The 22,494-nt window shown below is 33.9% G+C and overlaps 1 protein-coding gene across 4 annotated transcripts in view; it reads right to left on the bottom strand.

Annotated features, from left to right (window-relative positions):
- Nucleotides 1-4,265: 4,265 nt before the first annotated feature.
- The window catches only part of Arhgap29 (Rho GTPase activating protein 29), a 69,011-nt gene continuing 50,782 nt past the window's right edge, over nucleotides 4,266-22,494 (bottom strand). For all 4 annotated transcript variants that reach the window (XM_010608039.3, XM_010608037.3, XM_010608038.3 and 1 more), the window contains exons 13-23: nucleotides 18,585-18,742; nucleotides 18,052-18,176; nucleotides 17,682-17,786; nucleotides 15,355-15,453; nucleotides 14,078-14,217; nucleotides 13,611-13,799; nucleotides 13,218-13,355; nucleotides 9,661-9,893; nucleotides 8,151-8,478; nucleotides 7,918-8,017; nucleotides 4,266-5,921 (exon numbers count right to left, since the gene is read on the bottom strand). In XM_010608039.3, the coding sequence (XP_010606341.1) occupies nucleotides 5,047-5,921; nucleotides 7,918-8,017; nucleotides 8,151-8,478; nucleotides 9,661-9,893; nucleotides 13,218-13,355; nucleotides 13,611-13,799; nucleotides 14,078-14,217; nucleotides 15,355-15,453; nucleotides 17,682-17,786; nucleotides 18,052-18,176; nucleotides 18,585-18,742 (2,490 nt within the window). In that variant the 3' untranslated portion in view covers nucleotides 4,266-5,046. The remainder of the gene's footprint in view (nucleotides 5,922-7,917; nucleotides 8,018-8,150; nucleotides 8,479-9,660; nucleotides 9,894-13,217; nucleotides 13,356-13,610; nucleotides 13,800-14,077; nucleotides 14,218-15,354; nucleotides 15,454-17,681; nucleotides 17,787-18,051; nucleotides 18,177-18,584; nucleotides 18,743-22,494) is intronic.

The raw sequence follows: 22,494 nt of genomic DNA on the forward strand, positions 1-22,494 counted from the left end.
AAAAAAAAAAAAAAAAAAAAAAAAAGTTTAAATGCTTCCTTGCTGACATTAATAGCAGCAGCATAATGAAAATGCCAAAACTACCTAATACAGCAATTATTAAATGCACCAGAATTTCTGGTGACTAAAAATATCTCCTATAGTACTTTAATTCAAAGTCATAGAATTTTAGGATCAGAATTTGAAAGTTCTATATGTATCATCTAAACTCAATTATCTCAATAATAATAAATCCTAGTAGTGATTTAGTTTTTGTCTTGGACACTAAGTTTTTGAGAATTCACCAAATCACAAGATACTGCATTTTAAATCAGTTCTAATCATAAATGACTTCCTTACAGAGTACTAACATGAAATCTGCCACCCTTTAATTTCTAATCGCCATACTTCATTTACCAAAAGGAGAAAGCAAGACATCCTTTGTTTTCAGTTGTATTTTCCCTTTCCTTCATTTATTTTTGTAGACATGGTCTCTCAGATTCCTCCAAGTCTCCCAAGAAGCTGAGATTTACAGGTGGTGTGCAACATTTATATTTCAAGAGTTATTTTGTCCATAGGCTTACAGGCTTTCTCTACCCTGCCCAACTCCACATTCACAATGGGTCACTAATCCCTGTCAATTATGTTCTTAAAAATAAACTGGAATTTAGGTCATCATCCTCATAGATGGTGACTTAATTTAGGAACTTTTTCTCACCTGGGCTGTGGACTGTTTCTGAGCAGATGCTAGACATCTCTTTCAATTCCTGTCTTTTCTGTGTTTAATCTTCACAGCTCTCTACTACAGCATAGTTTTCTGCTCTTCTGAGAAAGTGGGTGGAGGGGTCAACTTGACAATTGGTATCTGCTGTACTCATTCATTAACACAGTGTAACCTACACAAACTCACTGTAACCAGAAAAACTCAGGAATTTTAGATGCAAAATTTAACTAAATGAGTAAACTTTTATATACACACACTGAAGGCAATCTTGCAGTTGTGAAGGGTATAACCCTGAACTTCCGCATCCTACCAACTAGAAAGAAAAAGTCTAAAAATATTTGTGGTAGGTTCTGGCTTGATGAACGAATTTAGAAATGAGACAGAATTTATAATAAAGACAAGTCCTATCACCTTTTAGTCATTATGTAACCTATAGTAAGCTACGTAACTTTGCTTTTCCATAAAAAGCAATTAACATTACCTGCTATGATAAAAATTAAATGAGATGGGGGCCAGGATTTAGCTCAGTGGTTCTGCCTCCTGCCTCACAAGGACAAGGTCCTAAGTTCAATCCCCGGTACCAAAAAAAAAAAAAAAAAAAAATTAAATGAGATGACCACAAAGCAGATCTATTAAAAAAGAAAATAAAAATTAAAGATAGTTTCTGGTGAAGTATTGTTTAGTGGGAAAAGCAAGTGAAAGTAAACTAAATGTCTACCCACACTAGGATGAATGATAAATTGTAGTGTACTCATCCAATGGAAAATTTAGTCATTTTTAAAGAGGGAAAAACTATAGTTACAAAAATCTACATGGATTAATCTCAACAACATGCTGAATTTAAGAAGCAAGTTACAAAAGAATAAAAAATCTACTCACAAAGGGTCCAAAAATTTGGCAAATTTAAGCAGTATAGAGAAAACAGATTTTTTTAAAAGCTAGGGAGTAACAAAATTCAAGATAGTGTTTACCCATGTGATCAGGAAGGGATGTTCTAGTGGTTCCCTAACATTGTTAAGGGTGCTGGGTGCATATGGGAGTTCATTTTACAACTACTCTTTTAATAATATGCATATATTTACATACTTCTGCCTTACGATTCAGTTTTTAAAAGCTCATCCAAAACTCTCAGTAATCCAAATTATTCAATTATTTATGTATTTGCTCTTTTATGTGGGGAATCTGTAGACTCTGATTCACTGTCCTTGTCTCCTATGTTGAATCATTTGTTTGGCAAATGACTAGATGAATTCTAACAACCTTGAGAAAAACAGTCACTTACAGAAAAGTTTTGATTCTGCCAGAAGACATAGGAAAAAATTCTGATACAAAATGAGACACAGCGTAGGGATTTAGCGCGTGACACCATGCCTGCCTCACAAGCGCAAGGTGCTGATTTCAATCCCCGATACCAAAAAAATTTTAATAAATATAATGAGACAGAGTTAACTTAGACAGCAACTAATCCTAACAGGTACTAGGCCTAAAGCTGTAAATAAGATCTTACCCATAATTAACAATTGATGTCTTTTTATATTTCAGTTACATTTACCTATCAATTGCGACTGCCTAGACAGTGAAAAGTGCGCTATTCAGTGTTACTTCATCTCTTAAGAAGGCCATGCCTTGTAACAAGTGGGCAGGACCATATCCAGAAACAGGTTTTCATGTGGTAACTATTATTTCTTATTTTTGTAAGAAGCCGAAGATGAACTCACTGTATTTCAAAAGCATGACCAATTAGTCTTTAACCTTATTTTCTAAAATTTATGTTAATTTTATATGAATGATTGGCTGATTGAGACATCTAAAAACAGTACACGATGTGGTTATCGAAGTATTAAACACTATTTGAATTACAGCTGAAGCCAAAATTATTTATTTTTTTTGTACCGGGGATTGAAAAATTATAAACTTTCTATAAATTTGTCTTTTTAAACATTTTTAGTAAATATATATAAAGTTGTGTACTTTCCCTAGTAAGCTCAATATTCAATAATTGCTCATTTTAAAATATTATGAATTTTGTTCTAGATTAAAGGGTAGCCAAAAGATAAGGCAACTAAATACAACATGTGATCTTGGTGGGATACTGACACAGAAATGGGCACTACTGGGGCAATTGGGAAGACGTAAATTCAGTCTGTGGATTACATGCCCTTATGATTTAAGTTTGATGGGCACACTACAGTTAATCAAGAGTGCCAGTGTTTTAAATATACACGCCAGTAGGTAGAGGTAATGAAGCATCGTGCCTACAACTTTCAAACAGTTCCAAATATTTTGGTTGAAATTATATTGACTGTATAAGTAAATGAAGAGTAAAGGAACGTCTTGAACACTTTTTTATTAAGACTTATTTTTAGGTATGCCAACGTTTTTATTCTACTGTTGAAAAGCTTTCATTTACAAGAATACAACTGACTTTTGTACACCAATTGTGAGTCCATGCTAAACTACAGATATTAACTGAATTGTCTATATATATAACTGTATCAACACATGAAGATAATTTCCTGCCTCCAAGAAAGAAAAAAATCCAGAAAATTACACTGCCCATAACTTATTTAAAAATACACAATAGTTGTCATTTTAGAGATGTTTGTGGTTATATAAATACACAATGTTATCTGGAAATAGTGTAGACATAAGACATCTTTAAATTGAATTAAGAAATGAGATACACTTAGATTTGCTTAAGATCAAAGTGTCTTCATCTCAACTCATAGGTTGCTGTGAAATGTAAGAACTCGGCAGAGTTCTAGTACATAAAAGAGGATCAGTAAATGTCGGCTCTGACTTTCTGTTTTCACAGCAATATGACTCTTTTATATTTTGTACAACAGGACTAAAAACAAGGCTTTGGCAAAAAAAAAGTCTATTTCTCTTCAGGCCTTACCATCACAGAGAACTAACTATAAAGCAACTTGCTATAAAAAACTTTACACGTTTTAGTCAAATGAGGTATAAACCCAGGCGTTGACCAGTAAATTAATGGTTAATAACCTTAAAGTATCACATTTTAAGAGGTAACAATTTCAGAAGCCACAAGAACTTGAAATAATTTAACAAGTTAATATATACATACATATATTTTTTATCATTTATAACATAGCCATACAAAGCATTCACTAGAAATATAATTCACACATGCAAACATTTTACTTTTTGTCCCTTTTATATCCCATCTTTGACAAATACGATGGAACTCAGAAAATATGGATGTATTATAGTTCTAAAAACTAGTTATTTTATAAATGAAATAGATCCAGTCATCTATACCTTCTCTCAAATTCCAAATAATGAAGCTTATTAAACTGTATTCTTAGAATCAAATAAATCTTTGCTCAATTTGGATGAAATGTACATTTTCAATGGTTGATAGTCTAGGTAAAAAAAGTACAAAATGACTTTAAGTCAAAACATTTCATACAAAATAAACTGTTTTAACAAAACCTAGACAATATCAAAAGGAAATACGTTGAATTTAAAAACTTTTCTTTTTAATTTAAAAACTTATGAAACACATTTTTGGGACCATTATATAAAATACTAAAGAGTTCAAAATGTTGAAAAACAAGTTTATGCAGACAAAGCTAAAGGGTAACTATCAAATGTATTAAAATCATCTAAAGCCAAATAAGATATAACTGAACTATATAATTTAGAAATAAAGGTTTAAGTGCATTTTCTTTGTATAATTTGACTACTACATATAAAAACTGGAAATTAATTAAAATGTAATTAAATATAGATTTGCAAACTTTTTGGCCATTATGTAAATAAATGTTAAGTGAATTGCCAATTGAAAAATAAAAGCTTACATACATACTAAAAAACCATAAATGGTCAAAGATGCACTATAAAATTATGTGGAAAAAAATTCGTATCAAATAAAGATCTTTCAGGCATTTGCATTAAGAAATATTTTATGAATTGCCAATTGAAAAATAAAAGCTTACATACATACTAAAAAAGCCTAAATGGTCAAAGATGCACTATAAAATAATGTGGAAAAAATTCGTATCAAATAAAGATCTTTCAGGCATTTGCATTAAGAAATATTTTATAAATAAGGATGAAGTCTTATTAAAAAAAAAGATTTTTCCCAAACTACATCTATTAGTTGTGAGCTACCCGCTCTGAGTCTTCTGAATAATACAAATGGACAGGGAGATGCTGCTAACTCTCTTGTTATCCTTGCTTGTGTGTGCCATGTTGTTTCTGCTCCCTCCCTGTCTCTTCCAACTTTTGGTGTCTGGTATTTTATTTTAGGAACAAGAGAAAAGTAACACTAGAAAAACAATATAAAAGAAAAAAAGAAACCCCGAATTTTGATAACTCTACACAAACTGTGGGATTTCGTCTTCAAGGTCTTCAAATTGTTGCATTCGTTTTAGCTTTGGTCTCTGGCACATTGGAGTCACATCAGGGAAGTCATGTTCCTCGGAGTTTTCTTTAGGCTGACTACTCAGCTGTGCAGGACAAGCTGATATGTCATATGAGTCTGGAAGTGATTTTGTCAGCTGCCCCTGGGCAGTACGAGCTGAGCTAGGAGGTACTGCTGCTGTGGAATAAACCAGTTTCTCTTCACTCCCTTTCACACTGCTGATGGGAGTGTGTGGCTTGTAAAACGTCGTCCAGTGCTGGGGCTGCAGTGTTCTGGGTCCTCTGACAGCAGCAAGAGCGTAGGAATCTGAGGACCGTCTCTCTGATGTTTCTCTTGCTGATCTGAGTGGCTCTGTATAAGGCTTACTGAGCTGGGCAGCATTACTAGAATCGTCCCCACTGATCCTGCCTGGCACTCCTTTTTCCTGGAGAGTATTGGGCATTATTACTGTTGTCTTGGCAGTTAAGTTTTGTTCACATTGTTTGGCCCAAGTTTTTTGTAGAGTTTGCTGGTCAACGCCATTAAATTTGGAACAAACAGTAGGGGAAATATCTCTTCTGTTAAGTTCTTCAAAGGTAGGAGTCTTGCAAAATTGGTCTGAATTTACATTTCCCATATTTTTGCCATTTCTCTCACTAGGAGGGCTTGCAAGTAGTCTATCTAGAGGCAAACTTACAGGTCTTGCCTTGGTCCTTGGAATATACCTCCACATATTGTTCGTTACCCTATCAGATTTCACAGTAAGTGGTTTAGAAGTTTTACAAACATCCTCTATCTTTTGGGATGCTGATTCAAGCTCTGGGTCTAGAAGCAAACGTACTTTGTTGTCTGAAAAAGAAAGATGTATTTTACTTTGTGGTTTATGTTTAACAGGAAAATTACAGACAGGCATGCAAAACAACAGCTTTGTTACATATTTTTCCTAACTTGATAATTTCAATTGGATAAGCAATGGAGTTCAACATTCAAACAGTATTAAAGATGTATTCTGAATTGTTATTCTGAATTATCTAAATCAATATAATAAATAGCCACAAAGCACATTATAGGCTAGGAGAAAAACAAAACAAAATAATTTCTAAAATAACTTATTTTAATATAATGCCCAGGAATGTGTAATTTTCTGGGTCGAAAACTGTCATGATTTCAACGGGCAGAAACCAGTAAACTAGCTGCAGAAAACTTAAACCACTCTGCAGGTCAACCAAATGTAGGCATCCCCTGAACCCCACGGATTTTGTCAACACTGAAACTGCTTTTCAGTTACATTCAGTCCACAGTGAGAGTTAAGTACAGCTTGTTAGAGGCTTTGGATATTCTCCACAGCTGATCAACTAATCAACTGGAACACCCATTAGGTCAAATTAAGGTCAAAAAGTTGTATTTTAAGTGAAAAAAAAATGCCATTCTCTCCATGTACACAAGTTGCTCCCAGATTTACCTTCTCCTTTTTCTCTAGTCTGTCCCCTCGTCCATGCTTTCTCCTGCAGGGCCCGTCACTCCTCATACCCTGTCCCACTGTGCACCCCCCTCCCCTAAAAACCCCAATTTCTGGAAAGGTCCAGGCCTCTGCTCACACTCTTCCTTGGTGCTGAGAGATATCAAGTGACTCAGCACCTTGACACCACTCTGACTTTGCAGTGCAGCTGGCCCTGCGCACAGCCCACAGGCCTCTTCCCTGTCACCCGGTCCTTCTCCTACACCCTTGGGCAGGGGCGTGCAGAGAGGTGCCCGGCAGCATCACTGGTCAGTCTTTGTCTCATCTCACCTCCTTCCTCACCAGGGGCTGCTGGCCCCTCTTCCCTGGGTCCCAAGGCAACGCTCTGTGATTTGCTGTCCCAGGCCCTTCCCCACAATTACAGAACACCCTAATGGATGTGACCCACTGCACTTGGCCTGTAAGCACCAAAGCACATCCTTGCCCTAGTAAAGGATGAATTTCTAGCACAGTGGAGAAGAGCACAGGCTCTGCAGCCACCTGCCCGGGTCTTGGCTCAGCTCCTGCTCTACTTGTGCCTTCATCTGTCAAGAAGTGCTCCTGTGTGCATCTGTATTGTCCTGTGGTGTAAGTATCTAACAAGAACAGTGCTTAGAGCTGTCTGGTGTACAATGACAGTGGAAAACTAAGGTCTTCAATTACTTTCAGTCCTATTCCTAATTAGGATTCCAATCTGTGAAATAGTGAAAAAAAAGGTTAAGTTTAGGAATCATACAGGACTAGGTTCAATTCCTGATATTGATATTGATATTATACCCAATTTAACATCCAGAACTATATTGTAAAAATCACAATTTAGTATTTTTCCACCAGCTTAGCACTTATAACAATAAAATTATCAGAAGAAAAAAACAATAAAATGACCACAGTCAGAAATGCAAGACATATGTGTTTAATATGTGAAAGGAAGGCTAAGAGTTTGTGAAAAACAATTTTAAAGTCAAATTTTAGTTTGGTTTGACTCCTTATGAGCAGTTAGAGCAATACCCTGAACTATAATATAGAAGATGCTATGAATTAGCACACTGTTCAACATATTTCGGCCTTGACTTTATTGACAAGAATCAATAAAGAAAAAACTTTCAGGAGCACAAAAAGCACCTATGAATTCCAAGATGTCTTTTTATAAAAAGATACTAGGATGAATGATGTTCATTTAACTGCAAAATACACTAAAAGGCCAATTTCTCAGTGGCTAGCAAAGATTCATCAACTAACATAGCTCTAAAGTTTGGATTTCCCTCAACTCCACTTATCTTCTCTTTTAATCATGGCTTACTTGCTAAGTTTTATGTCAGCAAACAGATTTTTTACATGGCTACTCACCAAGGAGACATGCATCACATTTTCCCAATGCATTTTGCTTGTGTTCTGATTCTTCAGATGATCGAGTTGGTTGCAAAATGTTGCTTTCATTATGGATATCCTGTTGATGATGGAAGAGAATTTGTAAACTTGAAAAAGCACAACACCTCAAAATAAATAGCTCCAAGATTGTTAACTTAATAATCTAAGCATTACAATGTTCTAATGTAAGTCTATAAAAGGTCAAAACTCACTTCCTTTGAAGAAAAAAATAGTGACTTCATGCAATGTTCTGAATCTTTTTCTTCTGGTGCTAACAGAGGTTTCAGAAGAGAGCCTTGATCAACCAGAGGTGCACCACCACCTGTACTGCATGTAACATCTTGTGGCTGCAGAGAGCCATCAAAAATCTTCTGTGAGTAAGTAATTAAGAACTCTACCAAGTGCGCCTGATTTGAATATTCAGCAAGGGAGGAGATAGTTACAGGAGCAGTTGTGGACCTTGGTCTAATTAGATTTGGTCCAAATATCACTCCCAAGTTTTTGGCATTCATCTTGTTTTCTTCTGCATGATCTACTACCCTGCAAAGCAGAAAATATAACTGTATGAGATTTGTCTGTTAGAGCTCTTTAATGTTGGTTTACTGTGGGGGTTGGGAATGTGGAAGAAAAATGAGCGCAAAACACTAGGAAAAGTTTGTGAAGGGCCAAGGGTTACAATTATTTGAATAAAATATTTACCACACCAAACTGGGTTTTATAGCTTTGTTACTAGGATAAAACTCAAGTAATAAAAGAACTACTAATGTTTTATTAGAAGGAGAAAAACAAAACAAACAAAAAACAACTCCTAAAAATTGCTCCCATCTGAGTACATGATATATCCTCTCAACTCTTTATACTGGAAACTGAAATATCACTGTAAATTTCTCTCAATGATCATAACTAGTTTTCCAGCCAAGTTTATTCTTCTAAAGATCTCTTTGTTCAATCACCACTTCTACTCTCATTTACTTTAAGCTCTGACAGCCTTTTTTTGGGGGATGACTAGTCAAGAGCTGAACTGCAGCAAAGGTCTCCATTCAAACCCATTTTCCATACTTTTGCCACGAAGATTTAACAGGCAAATCTGAGCACGTTAAATTCCTGGCTCAAATAATTTAGTGGGTACAGAAACAAGATGATCAAACTCATCTGCTGGGTATGTAAAATTTTATTGTTAGTCCTCTAGGTAGCTCAGTTCCTATTACTGCTTGCTATTTTGTAGCCTAACCAAGTTAACTGTATTTCTCAGATGCAAAATGATGTCCTGACTCCGTCTGTTACCTTCTACCTATAACGTTCTTCCACATGTTACCAACCAAATCAGTACTCAGTTTTTAAATCTGATTCAAGAGCTTTCTTCTTTGATCTACTCCCACCCCAACCCCCCCCCCGCATGCTGTGTAGAGCCATTGGAACAAGAATGAGGTGGTACTGTGCTTGTATGCAGGCTGTCCCCCAAGATGTTAAGCCCACAGATGGCAGAAACCTAGCCAGAAGCAAAAGGAGGTATCTGAGGGAACAATGTTAACTGCATCAGTACATATTAGATGTCACTCTTACCCTACTATATAACAACAATGAACCATTTAAAAAATACCTCAACATGTGAATGTATTTAACACTCCTGAACTACTGTACATTTAAAAGTGGTTAGGACAGTAAATTTTATTTAACAGAAAAACTATTTACCCACTAGCTCTACTTATATAAAATTCTTACCGTTTAAGGTGTACTATGAGGTATTGAAGACTGTTAAAATTTGATGCTGGCAATTGTCTTAGGAGGTCCTTGCTTTTTAGAAGAATTCGGTTTATTTCTATACACATATTTGGATATTTTTTGTCCTCAGTACTGTCTTTTTTTATCTCTTGTTCTTCATTTACATGTTGTATCTCTTTTGTAAGGTCTATAAATTCCTTATACAATCGGAATAAAATAAATGGTTCTGGGAGCTAAGGAAATAAAATCACATTAGAAATATTATTTTGTCTACTTTTCTCTTAACAGTCAACTATTGCTAACAGCTACTCAATGAACCCTTTAGATGAACAAGATTTAAAATTTAATCTTTTCGTGTACATGTTTGCTACAGTTGGGACCTATAAAGTTAATCTGAAATTATTGCCATAAATTATATTTATATTGAAAACAAGTTAATAGATAATCAGTAAAACTCTTCAATCTAAAGTTGCATGATGGGATTTTCAAAAGACCTGAGATAGGGTGGGGGATTTAGCTCAGTGGTGCTGTCACCTGTCTTGCAAGCGCAAGGTCCCAAGTTTGATCACTGGTACCAAAACAAACAAACAAACCTGAGATAGATACCTATTATATTCATGATTGTCCAAAGTCAGTATGATCTTCCATTGTTTTATTAAAATAAACATAGGACAATGATCAAAAGTCAAATGAATAAGAAAAAAGTTGAGAATATGGAATTTGTTGGGATGAGGGTGACAGAAAAAAAACACAAAAAGTTATAGGACCTCTGTGTTTTAGTTGGGGCAGATTAAAAGATTAGCACAAATAATAAGACCTACAAAACAGACATTTTCAACATTTATGTAATTTTTAAATACAGTCTGACAAGGCATGAGTAGGTTAAAAGAAAAAAACACCTTTCTTAAAATAATAAATGCCCATTGCCATAATGAATTTCAATATTTCCCCAGCTCTGCAATAGAAAATACACTATACCTTTGGCTACCTGATGTTTTATATTATCTGCGGAAACAAAAGTACCACTGTGAGATCAATTCCTACACCTCCACCACTCTTAAGATCTGAAGGATGGCTTAATCTTTTGGAGTGTTAGGTTTCCACATAGTAAAATGAAAGCTACTCCCTGATACCACTGTAAGAAATGAACATGGCTTCCTATATGAAAGTCTTAGTCATATAATATTTTGAGACAGAATGAGAGTTCACAGTATTGTACCCTATTCATCTCTTCTCCTCAACTGGCTAAAAGAGATAAAGGATCACACATGATGAAATTTATATGGTCATTCAAAGGTATTCAACCTCCATTTCTTACCTGAGGGTTTTTTGTAAAATGTGATTAAAGAGAGGTGAATACATTCCTGGCCTAACATAGATTCAACAATTATCCTTAATTTTTTTCCCACTGCAACCCAACTAAAATACAATAGGTGTACAGGGACTGGAAAAATAAGACTGCACAAAAGCAGCATCATGTGGAAGAGGAGACAAGTGCTGATGCAGCAGTTATAAGGAAGCCGAACACCTGTGAAATCATCATGATTTACAGAATCCTAAGGAAACAAATCATCAGCACTGAAGCCTCTGATCTTAGGAAGTGGGAGGTGGATGATTATCTGAGAAAGTTTAGACCTCTAGACTCCTGTGTCTATTCTACACTGCAGAGCAGCTATGTCTTCCCCAGAAATGTGGATATTTCTTCTCTGGGCAGTGTAAAACAAAGGATCTCTGGGTGGGCAATACCAGAGTGTCTGAAAATGGTGATTTGTTGGCTGTATGCAAGGAAAGATCCTGGGAGGGAAGGGGGATCAGACCAGTTCAAGAGTAGGGATCTACACATACACATCAGGTGTTTCCCAGTCTACCTAGAGCACCCTATCGTAAAACTCCGAGTTTCCAAAGCTTTCATGTATTCAAAAGTTTCTAAAGAAATCCTCAACTCTCACATTGAACAGACAGAACAACCACAAAGGACAAAAATAAAAATGGATAGAAAAAACAATTTTGATGTGTCTAAAAACTAGTCTGTTGTTATGGTAGCCACTGACTACTAGAAACTCAGCTCATTCAAATTGAGATGTGCTCTAAATGAAAAACATGTATCAGATTCAAACACTAAGCACTATTTTTAAAAACTGAAAGATAATACTTCACTAATAATTTTTAAAATATTGATGTTGAAGTATTTTCAATATCAAGTAAAATACAAAAATGAACTCTTTATTTTAATTTATATGGCTACTAGAAAATTTAACATAATATGTAAGAATCACATTATATTTTTACTGGACAAGCAGAGAAAAAACCCCCAAGTATCCCTAGGTACACAGGAGTTTGCACTCACAGAAAAAAAACACTGCTGTGAAGAGATAGAAAACTAGAGTTTTTAGCAATTAAGAGTTAAGAATGAAATGAGAAGTATTCTAGGCTTCAAAGAGAAAAAAACAAAAACAACAAATTGCCTTCAAAATTCAAAAGAAAATTTCCAGCCTAGAATACTATAACCTTCCACACTATTCCATTTCTATCAAGAGAGCAGAATAAAGATATTTATAGATGAATACGCTTTCGATTATTTACTCCTATTCCACTTTGCCCTAGGATGGACACAGCCAAAACAGGAGAATGTATGAGAGGTGTTCCTTCACAAGAGAGGAAGGCTTAGGTGTGGAGGCACACATCTGTAGCCCCAGCTACTCAGATGGCCAAGGCAACAACATAACAGGTTTGAGGCCAGCCTGGGCCAATTTGAGGCCTTTCTCAATAAATAAAAAGTTCAGTGTGAGGCTCTGGGTTTAACCTTGATAATAACCCCTTACTGCCCCCCTCTGCAGAGAGAAAGAGAGACACAGAGAGAGAGAGAGGGACAGGGAGGTAGGGAGGGAGAACAAAAGAGAGACCTTAGTATGACAGCTACTCACAATATTAGAAAGGATCTACACTCTAGAGATTAATATGTTGAGAAGTATTAGCGCCATTGTCTGCTATTATATGTTCATTTCTCCCCAAGGACCGAATACCAGCTGGGTTTGGCCCAAATCTTTTTTATACTTGGCTCATGATAAGCCGACGTTCCTATAACCACTCTGTCACTTATTTCACCCCATCAGTATGTTTCCTTTGAACCTACTCTTGCAAACCGCAGGTATAATACTGAGAAAAGAAAAAAGGACAGCTTATTCCCTGAGCATATTTTTGCTAGACTTCTGGTACATAGCTAGTAGTTTTGCCTGATGTTCTAAATATGATTAATCTTCATGGCCTTTACCACTCATTTCCCAAAATAACTACTTTAAAGTACCAGTGAAGGCAAAGCTATATGGAGATCTTGCATAATGTATTGGAATTTTCTCAGCTAGGAGATGGAATGTGAGTTTTATTATTACTGTTCTTTAAATTGTACATATAGTTTATAACACTTTGATCTTTATATTAATAATTAGAAAGACATCAATATCATCTATGCCAATGAAAATATATGTATAGCAAATATTATCAGCAAAATCCAAATTATATTTTTACTTTTTAACAGGTTTGTAGAATAAAACCCTTACCTGTCGAAGGTATAGCTTTAAGACGTCACAGATGTCATGTGTACTAAATTCTGACATGTCTACCAAGTGCATTCCATTTTCCAAAGCTTGACACAGTTTTTCAATTTTTAATTTGCTTCCACAAACACGATAAATTCCCTTGAATAAAAAGGAAAAAATTCTGCTTTAGTACAATGGTTAAAGGCAGTTATCTAAACATATATGATGTGTCTTTTTCAAAATTTTTCATTGGTATTAGAAAAAAACTAGTCAGGGCCAAATGAATTAACGTTTTCCAAGTAAATTTGAAAAAACTTAGTTATTACAAATTATTTTCTTTTAAAGTTTCCTCTTCATTAGAAACAGTATCACTCAGACATTCATATTTTTAAAATTTTAAGAGTTACACTGTACCTGTAAAGATAAGGCTTTATTTTCAACCTCTGAGACACACATTTTGAGTATAAAAGGAATGCCATCTGTTTCCTTTCTTGCAACTTGTATGAATTCTGCTCCAAATATGTGCATTTTCCCTGGAAGTTTCTGATGACCACAAATGATCATTAAATTTTCCAAACACTTTCTATGACAAACAAGGAAGCACTACAAGAGAATGATAGTTTAAAACTAGTTAGTTCACCCTGGAACTATTCACAACTTGGCAAAATATAGGTAGACCAGTGATAGCAAAAATCAATGTAAGAAGTACTGCTAGCAGTATCTGACATATTTAAAAACAAAAAAGTACAAACTTTATAGTGGATATACTGCTAGTATAATTTCTTAAAAATATATTTTTTAATAGATTCTAATAAGTAAAACCATAACAAAAAATATAGTAACAAAAGGAAGGGGGCCGAGGCAATTGCAAAAGATCTTACCTCTTCACATTCAACACCTTGGAATACTACAATGCCTTCACAATCCCTGCATTTTGTGGGGGATCTTAATTTGCGAAACTTGTGAGTAACAGCTGCCTTTGACATCAATGTTTTCTTAAACATTCCAAGAGAATTAGGTCCTTATAACAGAAATGTAGGTATGTAAGAATGGTAAGATGACATATTGTATTTTCATATTGTATTTTGATTAATCTTTAGACTTTGCAATCATCCACATATAAATAAAAAGCTGTTCTAAATTTCTAACATCAAAATAAACATCTAATTTATAGATATCTTATAAAGCATACACTTTTAACAGACATTTTAGCCATGAGTAAAAGTGACCACCAAAACAGTAAGATAATTCTAAGATATCACAGCATGTTTGTAGAAACAGCAAACTTACACTCTTATTAAGATGCCCTGTAGTATAGAGTTAAGAAGTTGTTCATAGGTAGCATTAGAGTTTTAGGAATAAGATCTTTTAAATTCTTTGAAGAAAATTCATGATATGAGGCCAATGTGTAACCATTATTTGCATTAAGAACAATCTTTTTTTTTTTTTTTTTTTTGGTACTAGGGACAGAACTGAGGACCTTGCTCTTGCGAGGCAGGCTGCAGCATCACTGAGCTAAATCCCTGGCTATTCTTAATTAACTATAAATTAATTAAGAAATTCTTAATTCATTTTAAAATTATAAATAATACTTGTGGGTTATAATTCAATATCATATTGGAGGTCAGATATTCCATTAATTTAATAAATTGTGGTAAATCAGGTATCTGGAGGTAGCAAATGTACAAAATTAGTTTATCTGATTCTAATTCAAGTCATTAAGGTAAATGACTTCACTTTTACATTTTTCAATATTCACAACTTTCCTTGTGTTTGAGAAGTATGCTTGTCTGCTTTTCCTGCTTGGCTCACTTTTGTTTCTTTAGAAAGAAAAAGGAGCTTTTTCAGAATTTCTGATGCACTGCTACCCTTTTAACAGCAAATAACTGCTACTGGATTTAGGAAAGAGTATCTGTCTACTATTTTAACACCATATCAATATATTTTAGATCTAATAATTCTATTGGTTATTCTTACATTTGTATTTAAACCCGATTAATACATTATCAACTCATTTGAACATAATTATAGGGATATGTTTAAGTTATTTTGATAACTTTTATTTATATACAACAAAACAGTGGGTTTTTCCAATATCATGCAGTGCTACTCCTTCAGCTAGCTGGTCTAATGGGTATAATTCAAAGAAATACTATACCAGCTTCTGAAGGGGAAGGTGGCTCTCTTTCATCTAGATCATCCGCAGAAGACATGGTTCCACTGGATGGAGTTCGTGGAAGTTTTCGATGAAAGTCTCCTAAAAGAAAATTGTGATTCCATTACCTAACTATTCTTTGCAGAATATTAAAAACAGGTAAAGACAAGATTTTTGGAATTATACAAGTCATTTTTTATTTCATTAACTTTGATGTAAACATTTATTCCCATTCTCATACTTAAGATAAACAAGGAATTCTGATATTCATCCCTAGGCACGAAAGGAATTTAATCACATTTGACCTTTCCAAATAAATTAAAACTTGGGGTCATATTTCTAATGAGAACTTACTGCAAATTTCTGACAGTATTAGAAATTGTAATCTGTACAAAGACACATAGTATCATTTATTCATGACAGATATCTAATATCTGACAAAGTGGTTAGTGCAATGGTAAAACTGGCAATAAATGTTGAATTATTATTAATAAATGTATACAATACAATCTAAAACCTTTTAAAATACACAAAAATCATTGACTCCTACATCAACTGATGGACTACGAAGACAGAAGACAAGAGCCAAGAACAGTAGCACAGTGATTCCCAGCTGGGAGCAAAAACTATAGAATACAACCTATGTCAGCAAAGGGCACTGATGCATATATCAAAGTGTTTGGAAACAGCCCAACTAGAAGTGAGGTTTATTTACCCTGCTGAAATTATTATATCTAAGTAAGGATTCACTTTAATTCGAGACCTTAACAGTTTCAACTTCAGAGTTAGTAATACTTTTTACAAATAATTTTAATTTTTTTTGTACCAGGAATCAAACTCGGGTCCTTGCGCTTGCAAGACAGGCGACCGAACCACTAAGCTAAATCCCTGGCCCATACAAATAATTTTAAATAGTCTCCCCAAAAGTATTTTTCTTTATAATGTACCTAAAGGTGGTTGCCCAGTTTTTGCTTTACATTTGCTCCCAGTAACTGAGAAATCACAAGGTTACATGTTCCATTTTAAAACTATTCTAAACCAGCTACCTTTTATTGCTTAACAGATATCTGCCTCCATACGAATCCCAGCCTTTGGTCACATTTTTCTCAAAGAAGCCAATAAGCACTCTAACTCATCCCTTTTCACTTCCAGTATTTGAGGAAGGCTGTCATGGGCTCAAGTTTCCTCTTTGCCAGGAGAAACACTCCCCAAGTCTCACCCACTTATCACGTGATCAGGATCCGAAATTTCTATCTTCATCACATGATACCTACAGGATCCCAAATAATTTAGGGCCTATTTTAGACTGTGTCTTAATTTTTGGTGCTAGCGAGAACTATTTTGTTCAGGTCCTTGTGCTCGCAAGGCAGCTAAATCTCCTCCCCGGCCCTAACTACAAATATTGAGCTAAAATTTAGGCTCATATAATGTTAAAGGAAACAGCAAAGTAGCACATTATATCAGTCTACAAATCCCAGTGCTGCATGGAACAAATTTCTTCCTTTATACAGTGCCTTGGAATTTGACAGGTTACAATTCTATGACATATCTTGCAAGATCCTAGGATGAGGGATCATAGCCAGTTAGAACAGGAATGGAGCAGCATTTGGTAAAGGAATGAAGAAAGAATGTGGAAATGAGAATCATATGGGTTTAAATCTTACCTTCTGCTAACTGTATAACCAATAGCAAGTTACCAGTTAACCTCTTTAAACCTACCAGGGGTGATTTTAAAACCCTCTGCCTCTGAGGATTTTGAGACAATTTATATCAAATATCTTGAAATATATTTATAAAATTTAATAATAAGTAATAAGCACAAGCAATGAATGGCATAATGCAATATTTTCATTATAGTAATTAATCACAAAACAACCAAAAATGTGACAATGCTATTTTGCTTCATAGAATAAAACAGTAGTGAAAATAAGGCAGTTATTTTTATCAACATGAATCTCAAATTGATGGGATGCATACATGAATGAAAAATAAATCATACACAAATGAAATAATAAAAAGAAAAGTCTGCTTCTATTTATATAAGCTCCAGAAATGGGTAAAACTCTGTTAGCTACAGGTATTAAAACATTTAAGATATCTATGAATGACAAAAATTCAGGAAAATTTTATCAGGAAGATATATATAAGGGGCTTCTAATGGACTAATAAATATTCTACTTCTTATGCTAGGTGGTGACTATTTGAAGATTTATTTCATTTCTTTAGACTGTACATATATAGATATATTCTAGGTGGCTAAAAAACATCCCCTAAAAGGATTATTTTAGTCTTTCATTGAATTTTTATTATAGACTTAAATATTTATGTACCTGGACTTATAGATTCTGAATCCAGAGATCTAGATTCGCTGCTTCCTCCAGTACTCTCAGAATCACTGAACATCCCAAATGTCCATGATCTTACGAAAGAAGGACCTTCAAGAAAAAATATTTAAAGTAAAATCTTGGGTGCAGGTGGGTTTCATAAAGTAAAATACTGACATTAATAAAATGAGACAATTCCTTTAACAAAGACCAGTTATGGAGTTAATCAGGCACAGTGGTTAAAGCTATGAATAAACCTCTTACCATTACAATCCACAAGGCCTAACTTTCTAACTCCAAAGCTCTAGTTTATTTAGTAAGCACACATGAACAAAATGCTTTCATAGCCAAGTGTTTCCTTTCATGTGAAAACTACCTGGTGTGTCTGCACTGTTAGAGCATATGTCCTCTTCAATTTTACCGCAACTATCAGAAAGGCGTACAGCATCTTCCAAAGAGTCAGCAGGTCTGTATGCAGATGTTAATTGTTTATTTACATTCCTAAGAAAAAACAAAGGTCATCACTAATATTCAGTCTACTCCAAACTTAGAAAAATTTATTAAATGAATTTACAATAATTTAAACATTAGCTTCTTTTAGATGTGACTAAAATTTTTTAATTATTTGTACTTATTACAGATGAAACATGGAAAGAAGTAGCAATAGTACAGTCTGTAATTGATGACCTGGTTAAAACTGAGATCAGTGTCAAATGGAAAGCTTTCCTCTCAAGGGAATTACATTTATTCCTTAAATGTACTAAGAAAATACAAAATAATATTTAAAAAATTCAGAAAATACTAATGTTAATTCTGCCAATATTAGAAAAGGTACCACCTTATATCAGACAGAAACTTAGCAAATGTTTTTATCTTTTCAAATAACTTAATTCATATAGTAGTTCTTACCCATCAACTTTTTCTTCTTCAGCTGAATTTGTAGCTTTGACAAATTCATTGTATCCCTGTCCTGGATCATAGAGTTTGGCAATATCGTATAGAGACTGTAAACTGTTTGCAAGGGAGGCAACCTGCACATGCTGCATCTGGAAGAGGTTAACTGTTACCTATGGTCACAGTTAGAGATAAAAAGCAGAAACAATTCAGAATATACAAAATGCTATGAACATGCATATGTTTATATCAATGATCTCACCAATAAAACAGGTCACACAAGAGAATCATATAACACTGAATACCACTGTTGGCATGCTATGTTACCTAATATTATTTATGAATCAGCTAGATTGGAAATAAAAAGTATGTATGTATGTATGTATTGGCACTAGGGACTGAACCCACGACCTTGTATGTGCTGGGCAAGGACTCTATCACTGAGCTACCTCGAAGACCCAAAAGTAATTTTAATCTAATATGCAGGAGTAATCATTTCCAGAAAAACTAGTTTTAAATTGTATAATTAAAAAATACATCCCATATCCTTACTGGTTTACAATTTTAGGAGATAGATATATTTTTAAGGATCCCCTGCTTGTACTCAATGATGACCTGAATATAACTGCCTAAACTCTTAAGTGAAAAACATGGAGTAAAAATACCAATGATAGCACTGTTTTCATTTTATCAATTCTATAAAAATAAAAATCCTTTACTATTTATAATATATCCTGCAGTACTCAGCTTTTATAATTAAGTATTTTAAATACATTCAATACATTATTCCTACAAATATAATATATCCTACAGTACTCAGCTTTTATAATTAAGTATTTTAAATACATTCAATACATTATTCCTACAAATTTCTACAAATGCCTAAAAATACTTTCATTGCTATAACAACAGCTTAAAAGTTCATGTAATATGCCAGACCCATTCTCAGAGCTTTACATTAATTAATATGACATTCATGAAAACCTAGGTTTCATTATGTTACAGTAACCAGATGAGTTTTTGGTGCTTATCCACTTTTATAGTTTCCTGAGGGTGATGTCAGAGGAAGTGGTAACAAATCATATAAATAAGTTACTTTCTGCCACTGAAAATTACTGTGATGGCAGCTGAACAGGTATATAAAGCTCTGAAGGGAATCCTCCTTTAAGACCAGGAGAATTGTGTTCCAAAGAATAAGAGGTTTGAAATTCTTACTTTTTAAAAAATCTTCCCTTCACTTAATGACTAAGAATTGATGCCCCTGGCTTCTTAAAGAGCAACAGAGAAGCCAGCTACACTTCAGCTTCCCAGCCAATGCACAGAAAAGAAGGCACACAGGAGGTGGGCAGTGAACCTAACTGAATCAAATACTGCTAAAACATTTTTAAAAGAATAAACATTCGATATAAACAGGAACTAGTCACATAAAGTATTAAAACCTAGGGTATCATCCAAAATTACTTGCCATACAAAGAACCATAAAAATCTCTACAAGAGAAAGGACAATAAACAGCCACCAAAACTTAGATGACTTAAGATACCAGGGTTATCAGATGACGATCCTAAAACAGCTATGACAACAATGTCAAAGAATAAAAGCATACAATCTTGAAACATAGCAAGACAGAGATCTCAGCATAGCAATATAAGACATTAAAAAAAAAGAGGAAATTTTATTATAGAAAAATAAATATACTGAAGGACTGTATACAAAACTCAAAGGAGTAGAACAACCCATGACTTGAAGACAAATAGGACAATATACATATTTCTCAACTTATCATGGGGTCAGATCTCAACAAAACCATTCTACGTCAAAAATGTATTTAATATCCTAATAAACCCACTGCAAAGTAAAAAAATCTTAAGTTGAACCATTCTAAATTGGGGACATTTGCATAAACAATCAAGAGAAGACTGGAAAGAGAAAAAGGATCATCTATGTCTTCAGAGAATAAAACAAAGCCTAACATTTGAGTCACTGAGTATTAGAGGCAGATGGGAAAGAAAATGCTACAAAAAACTAAAACTCAAATAGCTGAAAACTCAAATTTTGCAGAATTTAAACGAAACACAAAGGAAAAAAAAAAGGGAATCTTGACAGCAGCAGCAGCAAAAAAAAAAAAAAAAAAAAAAAAAAAAAAAAAAAAAAAAAAAAAAAAAAAAAAAAAAAAAAAAAAAGGCAATAAATACCACATAAGAGAGACAATGATTCAAATGACTATGGATTTTTCACAATAAACTATGAAGGCCAGAAGACACTGGAACAGTATTGTTCAAGCAGTAAGAAAACAAGAACAAAATTAAATTCTGTATTTCGAATTCTATATGTAGTGAAAATGTCCTTCAGGATTGAGTAGAAAATAACACTCTCAAATGCAGGACAATGAAGAGAGTTTGTTTCCAGGAACCCAGCTATAAAATAAATGGTAAAGGAAGTTCTATTTACAAAATGAAAATGTTACCAACTTCAGGAATGAAAGGAAAATGAACAGAAATGGATATGTGGGTGAATATAACAGACTACTTTTTCTCCTCTTATCTTCATAATATGTATAACTTTAAAAGCAAAAATTGTAAGATGGTCTAGTAGTTTTCAGTATATAATAAGCTTGTATCGATCACAACCCATAGCAGGTAAAGAGACTTAAATGGTTGTTTTACATTCCACTTCAAGTTGTGAGATACTAGTTCTCAGTGGACTACGAAATATCAAGTACAGTAAGTATCCCTTGGAATCAGGTTAGGATAAGTTCAAGGACATAGCTCAGATTCTCAAACTGCTGATATTCAAGCTCCTTATATAAAATGGCACAGAAGTTGCATATAACCTATACATATACTCCTATATACTTGAGTAATCTCTAGAGCTATAATATCTAATACAATGCAAATATTACACAATTATTATACTATATTGTCTAGGAAATAATGACAGAAAAAAAGACTACATGTTTGATAGATGCAGTCTTTTCAATATGCTGTTGCCTGAACCCATGGATGTGGAATTCATCTGTATAAGGAGTCAACTATTATGTGTATGGCAATTCTTAGTATATCTAAAAATATACATATACAGAGAGAATTAAAAACTCAGTATATAAAATAAAGAAACTAAAATGCAGATAGGCATTTTAGAAAAAATACAATTCTCATACATACAGATTACATTCAATCAAGTAACAGATAGATAAAATCTAATTCTAGAATATTGTCAACCAAATAAGGCAATAAAGAGAAATAGATGAAAGAAAAATCTAAGTTATAAGCAGGAAAGAAATAGGACAGCTCTATCTGGTTGAACAATAATATTAAATATAAATGGTCTAAACACTTCACTTAAAAGATAGATTGTCAAAATAAAAATTTTAAAGTCAAAATTAAGTTTGGTGTGATGACACACACCTGTGATTATAGCATTTAAGAGGCTGAGGCAGAAAGATAACCCCAAGTTTGAGGCCAGCCTGGGCATAGTGAGATCAAGGCCAGCCTGAATTACATTGTTGAGACCCTGTCTCAAATAAAAAAGGTCAAAACTTGAGTATATGCTATTTATAAGCTATATAAGAAAACTCCCCTAATTATAGTTAAAAATAAAGAATGGAAAAAGAAACACCATTCTCAAAACAATTAAAAGAAAACTGAAACAACCATATTGATAAATAAACTAAAAGGAGGACATTTATTTGCACAGAAAGAGACATAAGGATAAAGGATCAACTGACCAAGATCATATAATAATCTGTTAATTTGGAAGCAACTAACAACAGAATTCAAAAATAACTGACAGACATAGTTAAAAGTAAGTAGTCAAGAATATACATGAAATAAATTATACCATAACCCAACATTTACACAGCAATCTAGTGAACAACAGAACACACATTCAAGGGTATACATGTAACAATTATAATCATTCATTTCA

This window comes from Fukomys damarensis, unplaced genomic scaffold (assembly GCF_012274545.1).
Source record: "Fukomys damarensis isolate Sample0158 unplaced genomic scaffold, DMR_v1.0_HiC HiC_scaffold_33, whole genome shotgun sequence".
In the NCBI taxonomy this organism is placed as follows: Eukaryota; Metazoa; Chordata; class Mammalia; order Rodentia; family Bathyergidae; genus Fukomys; species Fukomys damarensis.